This window comes from Pimephales promelas, chromosome 3 (assembly GCF_988280905.1).
Source record: "Pimephales promelas chromosome 3, fPimPro1.hap1.1, whole genome shotgun sequence".
NCBI classification, from domain to species: domain Eukaryota; kingdom Metazoa; phylum Chordata; class Actinopteri; order Cypriniformes; family Leuciscidae; genus Pimephales; species Pimephales promelas.
This window is the reverse complement of record NC_142771.1, coordinates 7,133,157-7,145,625: the sequence shown is the minus strand read 5'-3', so window position 1 is coordinate 7,145,625 and position 12,469 is coordinate 7,133,157. Positions and strand designations below refer to the sequence as shown.

At 38.5% G+C, this 12,469-nt stretch overlaps 1 protein-coding gene across 4 annotated transcripts in view; it reads right to left on the bottom strand.

The window, feature by feature from the left end:
- The window catches only part of rbfox3b (RNA binding fox-1 homolog 3b), a 329,672-nt gene that overhangs the window by 193,564 nt on the left and 123,639 nt on the right, over positions 1-12,469 (bottom strand). For 3 of the 4 annotated variants that reach the window (XM_089128114.1, XM_039667225.2, XM_089128113.1), the window contains exon 2: positions 9,870-9,949. In XM_089128114.1, coding sequence (XP_088984240.1) covers positions 9,870-9,891 — 22 coding nt within the window. In that variant the 5' untranslated portion in view covers positions 9,892-9,949. Of the gene's footprint in view, positions 1-9,869; positions 9,950-12,469 lie in introns of those variants that run through there. The other variant, XM_089128116.1, reaches the window with a different exon arrangement.

The following is a 12,469-nucleotide window of genomic DNA, read 5'->3' as shown; positions in this document are numbered from 1 at the left end:
ACGAGACCAAAACCAGGGTGTCGAGACGAAAACCAGTGTGTCGAGACCAAAACCACTGTGTCGAGACCAAGACGAGACAAAAACCAGTGTTTCGAGACCAAAACCAGTGTGTCAAGACCAAGACGAGACCAACACCAGTGTTTCGAGACAAAGACGAGACCAACACCAGTGTTTCGAGACAAAGACGAGACCAAAACCAGTGTGTCAAGACCAAGACGAGACCAAAACCAGTGTGTCGAGACAAAGACAAGACCAAATCCAGTGTGTCGAGACCAAGACGAGACCAAAACCAGTGTGTCAAGACCAGGACGAGACCAAAACCAGTGTGTGTGGACACCAATACAAAATCAAGACCAGTGTGTGTCGAGACCAAGACGAGACCAAAACCAGGGTGTCGAGACCAAAACCAGTGTGTCGAGACACACTGTTATTTTGAATTTAGTGGGCATTTGTATTAATTTTGGTGACATTTTCGACAATGCCTTGTTGAATTTTGACCTGGCACATCAGTAACGAGAAATCAAATTAGAAATAAGTTGATTGCAAGTTTTACATCCAATCGCCAAACTGATGTTGCCAAATAAATCAAACAATGCACCAGCAATTGAGTGATATCCCCGCAGCTGGGGTCTTGAAATAAAATCCATAGTCCTCTAAGCCTGAGACCAAGACAAGACCAAATGCAAATGTGGTCGGGACCAAGACCATGACCTTCAAAAAAATGGTCTCTGGAGTACAAAAACACTACCTGAAATGCAGGACACTTGCTGTCGAGAACAAGCAAGTCTAGACAAGGAGATATTAAAGAGATTTACTTTATATTTAGCAGAGGAACAAAAGCAAACAGTCAAAGAGCCAACAATATCCGTAATACACAATGCAGTTTTTCAGCCACTGTTTACCAGGTGTTTACACGCCGTAATAACTCCTCGAGTGGAGGACTTTCAACTTTCACCGTGACGGATTTTGACAAATGCCTCTCAACCCCTCGCGCTTTTCAGACAAATGTAACGGTTAAACTCAAACGCTTAATTTCCGCCTCTGTTGACTGCGGGCAGCGGCCATTAATCAGCGCGGCGTTTGGGGCGCGACGCTCAAGCCTGCTAACAGCCAGATGCCGGCGGCTGTCGGCTCAATCCATCAGCCGTGATTGGAGAACGAAAAGGTTCAGGAGTTTCGAGTCGCGCCCACGTCGAGAGACTAATTGCCCGCCGCGGTGGGCGTCGAGGTGTTTTACCGAGACACCAACCCTCTGCTTTGCATTCTGGGTATTATGTATTATTCAAAGACACCTCAACATCAGATGACAGATTATGGAGGCCAAGCCCCGCCCCTTTCAATAAAGGCGGGGCTTGGAGTGAGGTAATGCAAAGTTTTATGACAGCAGAGATAAAATGCTAATCACGTGCAAAAAAAAAGTCTTGATTGCTTCTGGTTTGAAGAAATGCATTGACTAAATCTCAGTTGCTGGCAATGACCATAAACAGCAACATGCAATCAAAATGAACTGTTCTTCATCTCTGAAACGCTTTCCTTGTCAGATGATGTCATCAAAGCCGCTTGAATATTAACCAATGGGCGCTTCCGCTGTTTTTCCACTACGAAACGGCGACTTTTCATGATCCAAAATTAATCCTGTCCTGCAGGACTCACAGTACACAAGTTAAACAGGTTGCAAATGATGTTTTATGGTGATTTAACCCCATGTTTTTCAGGGAAACTGGTCAAGTATTTCATTAAAGAAAGTCAATTAGGATAAAAGCATCTGCTAAATGATCGCTTACTGAGTTAGCAATTAAGAAGCCTAATTTGCATGGCTCTATTATCGTCCAATCAAATTGCATGCTCTTTTGAAGTGGATTCTGATTGGCTGAATCTGTCTTGATCTCACCAGCGGCAGCAATGAAAAAAAGCTAAATGTGTCTTTAATTTGTGCTTGCGAGGCATTTAAGCTAAAAATGCAGAACTTTGAAAGTGAACGTCGCTATAAAAATGGCTGTGTGAAGGATGGTTTTGTGAATGTTCTGGAGAACATGAAACATCTGTCTGCAGCATTAACCGCCTCTGAGATCTGCTGTTTCAAACCTCGCTCCTGATCGTGCATGAACTCAATTACGCATCAGTTTGAGCATGTGCAAAAGAGATCCAGCAGGGGGCGTTGTTGAGTTTGAGGACACATGGTTATAAAACAAGCAACAGAAAAAAAGACTGTAACAGAAAACCCTAGAAACCTCCTAGCAACCATCGTCACATTTATTTTTATAGCGCTAATACAAAAAGCCTACAGATATAATGAAAACAATGATTCAATGATGCAAACACAGTTTAAGCAGCTATTGTAGAAAACAGTGATTTCATCAGTTCAGTTCCATTGAATATTGAGTGTGTCCAATAAGGCTGGGGTAAACGATTATTAACTAAACGATTAGTTGGGCGATTATTTTATCGATTAGTCGACTAATCTAAAGACTAATTGGACGACTAATATAAAGAATATTTTTCTGCTGCTCAATTAATAAAAAAACAATGTATCTCAAATAAATACTAGCATACCGAATCAAGATACTATAAGCTGGCTAAGGTTAGTCTAATGTTATGTATTTGAACACCATCATTATAACTCTACAACCGCCAAAACCGTGTTATTAAAATATTTTTACAAACATTTTTTATCACAGAGAATGTTTAAATATTAATATCAGCTGAGGAGGGAAACGGAGGCGGAGTTAGTGGTGCGATCGGAGGCTGCTACTACTGGAGATGAATCGGGAGAGGTTTGTGCATCTACTGATCAGAGCGCGTGCTGACACGGAGTAAAGCCTTGTTTATACTCGACACGTCCGCACGAGCGCGAATGTGCGTGCGGCAAAAATGACGCGTTGGGTGCGCAAGACCAGGAAGACTGTGGCTGGCTGTGTGTACCTACACCTTTTTTTTTGTAACAGCGCGCACAGCGCCGCGTCCTGGATGAACGACTTCAAGCCGAATCTGCCCGAGCTTGTACGTCTCACCACACTGGCACCCAGTTTGCGCATCTAAATTGTAAAGTTTTTTTTCTTAAGGGTTTGTTTACTGTGTGTGATTCACTTAATGGATAGCACATTCACTTCTAGTTGTCTTCGTCCTCTATTCTGCAATGTTTTGGTCCCCACGTGTGTGTGGCAAGCTGTACCGCCGGGAACATGCAAAAAATAAATAAATAAAGAAGCGTCGACGTAAAAATATGATGTCGACGCAATTTTGACGTAGAAGCATCGATGCGCCGCTACAGCACTAGTGTCCAACAAAGCAAACCATAGGTGACTGTGGTTAAGAACGCATTTTTTTTTCAGGTGAGGGGAAAAAATCTTGGGAGAAACCAGGCTCAGTTGAGGGAACAGACTGAAGCCAAACAGAGCAAATTGTGTGTGCTATCAGCATGTTAGAATGATTTCTGAAGGATCAGGTGACACTGAGAACTGTTTTGCACAGGCAAACACCGGATTGGAATGGATTAAACTGGAATGGATTGGACTGAAATGGAATAGAATGGACTAGACTGGAATGGAATGCATTGGAAGGGACTGAAATTGAATGGAATGGAAGGAACTGAAATGGAATGGATTGGAACAGAATGGAAGGGACTGAAATGGACTAAACTGAAATAGACTAAAATGGAAGAGAATGGACTAGACTGGAATGGAATGGATTAGACGAGACGGGAATGGACTGAAATGGAAGGGAATGGACTGGAATGGACTAGACTGGAATGGACTAAAATGGAATGGACTAGACTGGAATGGACAGAAATGGATATGACTAGACTAGACTGGAATGGACTAAAAAGTGAATTAAATGGACTAGAATGGAATGGACTGAAATGGATTGGACTAAAATGGAATGGAATGGATTAGACTGGAATGGACTGAAATGAAATGGACTGAAATGGAATGGACTAGACTGGAATGGACTGAAATGGATTCGACTAGACTAGACTGGAATGGACTAAAAAGTGAATTAAATGGACTAGAATGGAACGGACTGAAATGGATTGGACTAAAATGGAATGGAATGGACTAGACTGGAATGGACTGAAATGGATTCGACAAGACTAGACTGGACTAAAAAGGGAATTAAATGGACTGGAATGGAATGGACTGGAATGGAATTGACTAGACTGGAATGGACTAAAAAGGGAATGGGATAGACTGGAATAAATGGACTGTACTGGACTGGAATAAACAATAGCAATGGTATGAAGTTCACAGAGAGCTGATGCACTTGCAGGACTGCCGCTCTGTTTGCATTGTTGTGTGTGGCACATCAAGCTCTGCCTGCTTGTTATACCGGTCAGCTCCGTCTGTAGCGGGTCAGGAGGTCATCGTGTAGCGGGTCACAGTGGACATGATCCGCCACACAGCGTGACCGTAGAGCATTGATGAATACCGCCCGTGCTAATGTTTACGAGACTCAACTCTGGCCGCGGTCCGTGCCAGGCATGCAAACACACATCGACAGCCATACGCCTCACTGAACACTGAGGGTCCTTCCCAGACACCAGAGGCCAAATCACTCTCTATATACGGCAAATAGATTCATCTTATATCATTTACACCTCTGCCTTTGTTCAAGGGAAGACTTTGCTGACATGCTCGGTTTCCACTTAACGTCCGTTGTACAATCTGGGACACGCAGATAGCCAAAGCAGGATAAACACAATAAGGACTATATATGAATACATGAGGGCGTGAGACAGGAAGTCCATCTGTCACATTTGGAGCACTTAGATCCAATCATCGCTCCATCACTGGGAACATGAAACCATGATGAATTTAGTTTAGGGTGTAAATGGTGTGGAGGCTGAACCAAGGTGACAGAAATCTACTCAAAGAGCAAACGCCACAGACGCGCAGACGCTAGTGCCTCCGGCTGACCAGCTAAACCAGTTTCACATCAGATCCGACCATAGACTGTAAAAAAAGATGGACGACGCCCCTTTGCTCTTTTCCACCAGAGAGAACTGAAGTGTCTCGATATGACGCTGACATCTTGGAACTTGAGTCTGCGCACTTGCGTGTTTCGGGACGAGTCATGCGCAGTCGTGAGCAGGAAGTAAAGCCACGAAATCAAGGCCCCGCCCTCATTCTCGCTGAATCTAACGCAAGCACACGCCCCGCACTTTCATTAAGTGTCCTCTGTCTGCTTCGTTCCTCTCCAATGATGTCTGCTGATTGCAGAACCTCGTTAAAATAAGGTAATTACAACTACTAACCACATAATCAACATTATTAAAAAAAAAGTCCGCTGGTCCGCACAGAGAACCTGTCAATCACAGCTGTCAATCATGATGTCAGAGCACCGTTTTATCATCACTAAAAACAAACTTATTTTAAAAACGAACACTTGAAATTACATCAACGTGATGGAAACTACAGTAAATGACAGAAACTATCTGCGGAAAAAGGATATGTGAAGTGTAATTTAATTGTTTAGTTGGTCTCCCGTCCCGTTGAATAACATGGGGAGGCGGGGTTTATGAGCTATACTAGGACCGGCCACAGGGGGGCGATCGAGACGTTTTGGCTTCACTTTTGAGGGCTTGTGCGGCACGCTTGGATCTGACGCATTCAGACAGAGACGTCCGACGCGCTTTAATTAGGAAGCTAAGAACCAGTGATGCGGCGTTGAAAACATTCTTGCTTTAACGTTACGGTAACTTCCTCTCCGAAACACTTGCGCGGTTTAAAAACGCAGCAAAAACAGCCGGTTTGATGCTAACAGTCTTTGAATTAATACGCATCTAGAGATGCAACAGGGCTAGTTCAACCCAAAACTGAAATTTCTATCATTAATTACTTACCAAAACGTAACACTTTCACGCTCAGAAACACGCTTGTTTTCAGAAAATGCAGCTTTGAGTGTCTCAAAATTTTTCATAGCGTCAGTTTTGTTTGTTTTTTTACTGTAAAACCCCAAAAGTTAAGTTAACCAATAAAATTTGAGAAAACGGATTACGCTATTCAAGTTTAAAAAAACAATATTTATGAGGTAAAGTGAACTTTCGATGACAGAAGGTATGCGAGTAGATTCAGATCACCAGGTTTTGATCAGGTTGATCATTTATAGGCTTTAGAAATTTGCATATCAAATACAATGCAGGTTTGATTGGATTAAACTAGTCACAAAATCGAAGTCGCGCTAGTCTTTTCTTCTCGATTGTGCCGTATATCCGAGCGAAACACGTCTGGAACAAGAAATGTAGGCGGGGCTTGATTTTGTTCATGGGAGACTTGATTGGATGGTTGTGGTTTGCTATTGGCTGATCTCATGTGATTGACAGGTTGCCCCGCCCTCGTCATCAGAGGGGAGATACGCTGCAAGAGGGAGGGGAAGTTATTGTGATTAAAGATTAAGAGGCACAAGAATAAAAATAAGTAATCTGTAATGATGTGCGCAGATGAGTAATATATAATAAATACTACAACATTTCATAAAAATAATGATTAATATAATGAGTTATTGAGTTCACGAAACTCGTAATTGCTATTAACTTTTAGTAAATTGCACTATTGGGTTTTACAGATGAAAAAAAAAAACATGTCAGTGCCGTGATACAAAACACACTAAGTAAATTGATATTATTCCAAGGTTTTAAAAAATATATATATTTTATTGTAAAACAATTCAAAAGAGACTAATTAAAAAACGTGTTTGTTTTTTTTTTCAACGATCATGAAATTACAAATTAGACAGTTTTTGGACATCAGAACAGATCAAAACGTCAATGAATAAATGAATGTGTGAGAGACTCAGGAGTGTGTGTGTGTGTGTGTGTGTGTGTGTGTCAAACCCCCATCAGGGGTTTCCCTCTCCTCCATCCAGGCCTTCTCTAGATTAAAACAGAGTGAGCGAGAGAAAGCTTTGGGCTGAATGACTCTCTCTCTCTCTCTCTCTGTGCAGATTTATGGGGCCCTCTAATGGACTCTAGAGAAAAACCCCTCCGTCAGCGAGTCACTCCTCCACCCTACATGTCTTTCTTTCTCTCCTATCCGTTTCTAAAGCTACTCTTTCTCTCGCTCAGGAAACGTTCTCCACACATGCTGGCCAAACTGTGTGTTTTAACATCTATTTTGTAACCAATTCAAGTGTGACCGTAACCAAATACACTTTCAGAAAAAAAGGTACAAAAGTACACTTTTGTATCCAAAGGCTGCATATTGGTACCTTAGTGGTACATATTAGCACCTAAAATGTACATATTAGCTCATGAAATGGACATATTAGCACCTAAAATGTACATATTAACACCTAAAATGGACATATTACCACCTAAAATGTACATATTAGGACCTAAAATGGACATGATATTACCACCTAAAATGGACATATTAACACCTAAAATTGACATGATATTACCACCTAAAATGGACATATTACCACCTAAAATTGACATATTACCACCTAAAATGGACATATTAGCACCTAAAATGGACATATTAGCACCTAAAATGGACATATTACCACCTAAAATGTACAAATTAACACCTAAAATGTACATATTAACACCTAAAATGGACATATTACCACCTAAAATGGACATATTAGCACCTAAAATGGACATTTTACCAACTAAAATGTACATATTAACACCTAAAATTGACATATTAACACCTAAAATGTACATATTAGCACCTAAAATGGACATATTACCACCTAAAATGTACATATTAACACCTAAAATTGACATAATACCACCTAAAATGGACATATTACCACCTAAAATGTACATATTAACACCTAACATGGACATATTACCACCTAAAATGTACATATTAACACCTAAAATGGACATATTAGCACCTAAAATGTACATATTAACACCTAAAATTGATATATTACCACCTAAAATGGACATATTGGCACCTAAAATGGACATATTACCACCTAAAATGGACATATTACCACCTAAAATGTACATATTAACACCTAAAATTGATATATTACCACCTAAAATGGACATATTGGCACCTAACATGGACATATTACCACCTAAAATGGACATATTGGCACCTAAAATGGACATATTACCACCTAAAATGTACATATCAACACCTAAAATGGACATATTACCACCTAAAATGTACATATTACCACCTAAAATGGACATATTACCACCTAAAATGTACATATTAACACCTAAAATTGATATATTACCACCTAAAATGGACATATTGGCACCTAAAATGGACATATTACCACCTAAAATGTACATATTACCACCTAAAATGTACATATTAACACCTAAAATTGATATATTACCACCTAAAATGGACATATTGGCACCTAAAATGGACATATTACCACCTAAAATGTACATATTAACACCTAAAATTGACATATTAGCACCTAAAATGGAAATATTACCACCTAAAATGGACATATTACCACCTAAAATGGAAATATTACCACCTAAAATGGAAATATTACCACCTAAAATGGACATATAGTATTAGCACCTAAAATGGACAAAAGTTTACCTTTCGAAAAGGTACAGCCCCAGTGACAGCTTTTGTACCTTTTTTTTCTGAGAGTGTACTATAGATGAATATCAATTATAGATGAAGTGCTAACAAGTTGTGATTCAGTGTTAATGTCTATTCAGAATACACACACACTCTTCGAACCGAGCTTATGTTTTCATTGTACAAATGTATTTGAGGAGAAGCATCTGAGTCAAAGTTGACACTACAACTATAGGTTTTAGTCATTTTATGAGCTATAAAAGCGTGTGTGTGTGTGTGTGTGTGTGTAGGAGGCTGTGGAAGTTCAGTTTCATGAATAAATGCTGGAGTTTCCTTATAAACACAGCAGTCAATACAACACAGGAATATAAATCAAGCTCTGCTGCCTGCTGACAGATATTCAACACCATCAATCCTGACACACACACACACACACACACATGCAGTTTTTGAGTGTACGTTCAGTCAAAATCATACACGAGCCCACAGAAAATGTGTTTCTGAAGCAACAGAGATAGTGACACGTACTTGAACTTGCTTTCTGACACGTTTCATAACAAGCGATGTGTAAAATCACACTGGAATAATTCTTTTTGCAATAGAAATGCAATAGACATGTCATCGCTCGCACTACTTTGGCCTCTAATAGATACAGTGTTGAACTGGATTTATATGTGAATTATGTGTTTTTGGAAAGCATTTAAAGTATTTCTTATAATGGTTTTAGTTTTAGCTAACAATATTAACCCTGAATAGCATATTCGTTTTTGCTGTGATATCAAAGAGAATTAAATGAAATTTCATAAACTACTAAAATGCTGGTGTGGCTGCATCCCTAGTTTACACAATTAATAACAATGAACAAAAAAAAAAACAGTTCTTTATTCTAGTATAGAAATATCAAGGCAACGTAAATGAGTGTGTGTGTGAGTGTGAGAGAGAGAGAGAGAGTGTGTGTGTGTGCATAAAAAGTGAGTTTAATTGGGTTTTGAGGCCAAGTAATAACCACTTAAGTTTGCAAACAAGTTCCTGGTGGCTTGATAAATGTGCTTAATTTAAAAATAACCTTGTTACTCCAATTTAAGCGTTGAAAAGCAGGGAGATTTTGAGCCTATTTACAGTTATTAAGCAGCCGATGAGGGCGACAAAATGAAGCCTGTTCAGATATTCACTGCAATTCATCAATTACTGAAACGCGCAGAAACGTCGGGAGGGATGCGAGGGCCTGAACACACCAGAGGGCCGGACGGGATATTAGCTGATCCGTCTTAGGGAAACCTCGGCGGACAGAAACCTCACCGTGACTGAACGCCAACAAAACAGCCGTTTCATGCGAACACCACAGCAGCGTTTGTTCTCAGCACTGACCTGTCCAGAGGGGAATATCCATGAACTGAGCGCTTGATGAAGAGGGTCTCGGTGTCTCCACACACACACGGTTCCTGGTCCTGAAACACACACACACACAAGAATGAATTATGTGGGATAAACATCCATCTGACAGCATGACACTCCATATCTGAACAATACACAACAATTAGTGTTTACATTTTAAAGGTTTGGGGTCAGTAAGACTAGTTTTAAATATTCTATTCTATTCAACTCTACTCTATTTTATTATACTCTACTCAATGCTCTGCTCTATTTTATTATACTCCATTTTCTACTATTCTCCATTCAATTTTTTTTCTATTCTACTCCATTTTCTACTCTATTTTATTCTTTCTACTCCATTTTCAACTCCACTAAATTTTTTACGCTATTCTGCTCTACTCTATTTTGCTCTGCTCTACTCTATTTTATTCTATTCTACTCTATTCTGCTCAGCTTTATTCTACTTTACTCTATTCTACTCCATTTTCAACTCTACTAAATTTTTTACGCTATTCTGCTCTACTCTATTCTTCTCTATTTTGCTCTGCTCTACTCTATTTTATTATATTCTACTCCATTTCTACTCTATTCTGCTCAGCTTTATTCTACTTTACTCTATTTTCTACTCTACTCTATTTTATTCTATTCTACTCCATTTTCAACTCTACTACTCATTTTTCTACGCTATTCTGCTCTACTCTATTATATTCTACTCTATTATGCTCTACTCTATTTTATTCTACCCTATTTTTACTCTATTCTGCTCTGCTCTATTCTACTTTATTCTATTCTACTCCATTTTATACTCTATTCTGCTCTACTCTATTTTATTATATTCTACTCCATTTTCTTCTCTATTCTGCTCTACTTTATTCTATTCTACTCCATTTTATACACTATTCTGCTCTGCTCGATTCCATTATTCCCATTCTACACCATTTTCTACTCTATTCTGCTCTATTCTATTTTATTCTATTCTACTCCAGTTTATACTCTACTACTCCATTTTCTACTCTATTTTACTTTATTCTATTCTACTCCATTTTCTACTCCATTCTGCTCTGTTGTACTCTATTTTATTACATTCTACTCCATTGTATTCTCTATTTTATTCTATTCTACTCCATTTTCTACTCTAATACACCATTTTCTACTCTATTCTGCTCTATTCTATTTTATTCAATTCTACTCGATTTTATACTATATTCTGCTCTGCTCTACTCTATTTTATTCTATTCTACTTCATTTTCTACTCTATTCTGCTCTGCTCTATTTTATTCTATTCTACTTCATTTTCTACTCTATTCTGCTCTATTCTATTTTATTCTACTCTTCTCTGGTTTATACTCTACACCATTTTATACTCTATTCTACTTTATTCTATTCTACTCCATTTTCTACTCCATTCTGCTCTGTTGTACTCTATTTTATTCTATTCTACTCCATTTTCTACTCTAATACACCATTTTCTATTCTACTTTATTCTGCTCTATTCTTTTTTTTCAATTCTACTCGATTATATACTCTATTCTGCTCTGCTCTACTCTATTCTACTCAATTTTCTACTCTACTCTACTCTGCTCTACTCTATTCTATTTTATTCTATTCTACTCCATTTTATACTCTACTCTATTTTATTATATTCTACTCCATTTTCTACCTCACTCTATTCTGCTCTACTCTATTCTATTTTATTCTATTCTACTCCATTTTATACTCTACTCTATTTTTATTCTATTCTACTCCATTTTCTACCTCACTCTATTCTGCTCTACTCTATTCTATTTTATTCTATTCTACTCCATTTTATACTCTACTCTATTTTATTATATTCTACTCCATTTTCTACCTCACTCTATTCTGCTCTACTCTATTCTATTTTATTCTATTCTACTCCATTTTATACTCTACTCTATTTTTATTCTATTCTACTCCATTTTCTACCTCACTCTATTCTGCTCTACTCTATTCTATTTTATTCTATTCTACTCCATTTTTTACTCTACTCTGTTTTATTCTATTCTACTCAATTTTCTACCTCACTCTATTCTGCTCTACTCTATTCTATTTTATTCTATTCTACTCCATTTTTTACTCTGTTTACTTCTAGAATAAAATCTAACAAAATAACTCACTAGAATTTGGAGCAACGCGTAACATATTGCGCATACAGGCAACTAGCGAAGGTAAAACCTCTTGAAATATAAACATAAACCTAAAATAAAAAGGTCTTGCACACCCAAATAGGTGCGTTGCAAACACTACAAAAATATCGATCCCACACACACACTACTTAAAGGGTTAAACGCCACACTGATATTCAAATGAGCAATGTCTCAGGCAATCCGCCTTCCTCTGGCTTCTCTTGCAGAGAAATATAAAAGAACAATCCGGAAGACAACGCGTCTCTACTGAAGGTATTTCCAGGCCTGACCAATGCTAAAGATCACTACAACTCACAGAACCAGTGTGTGTGTGTATGACCATGGACACGTGGTTGAGACTGTGTTGGGTTTTCTGTCTCATTTGCATTATTTAATTGCATTTTATTATTGGCCCCTGCATTATATGAGGCGTGCATGACTCTCTCTGCT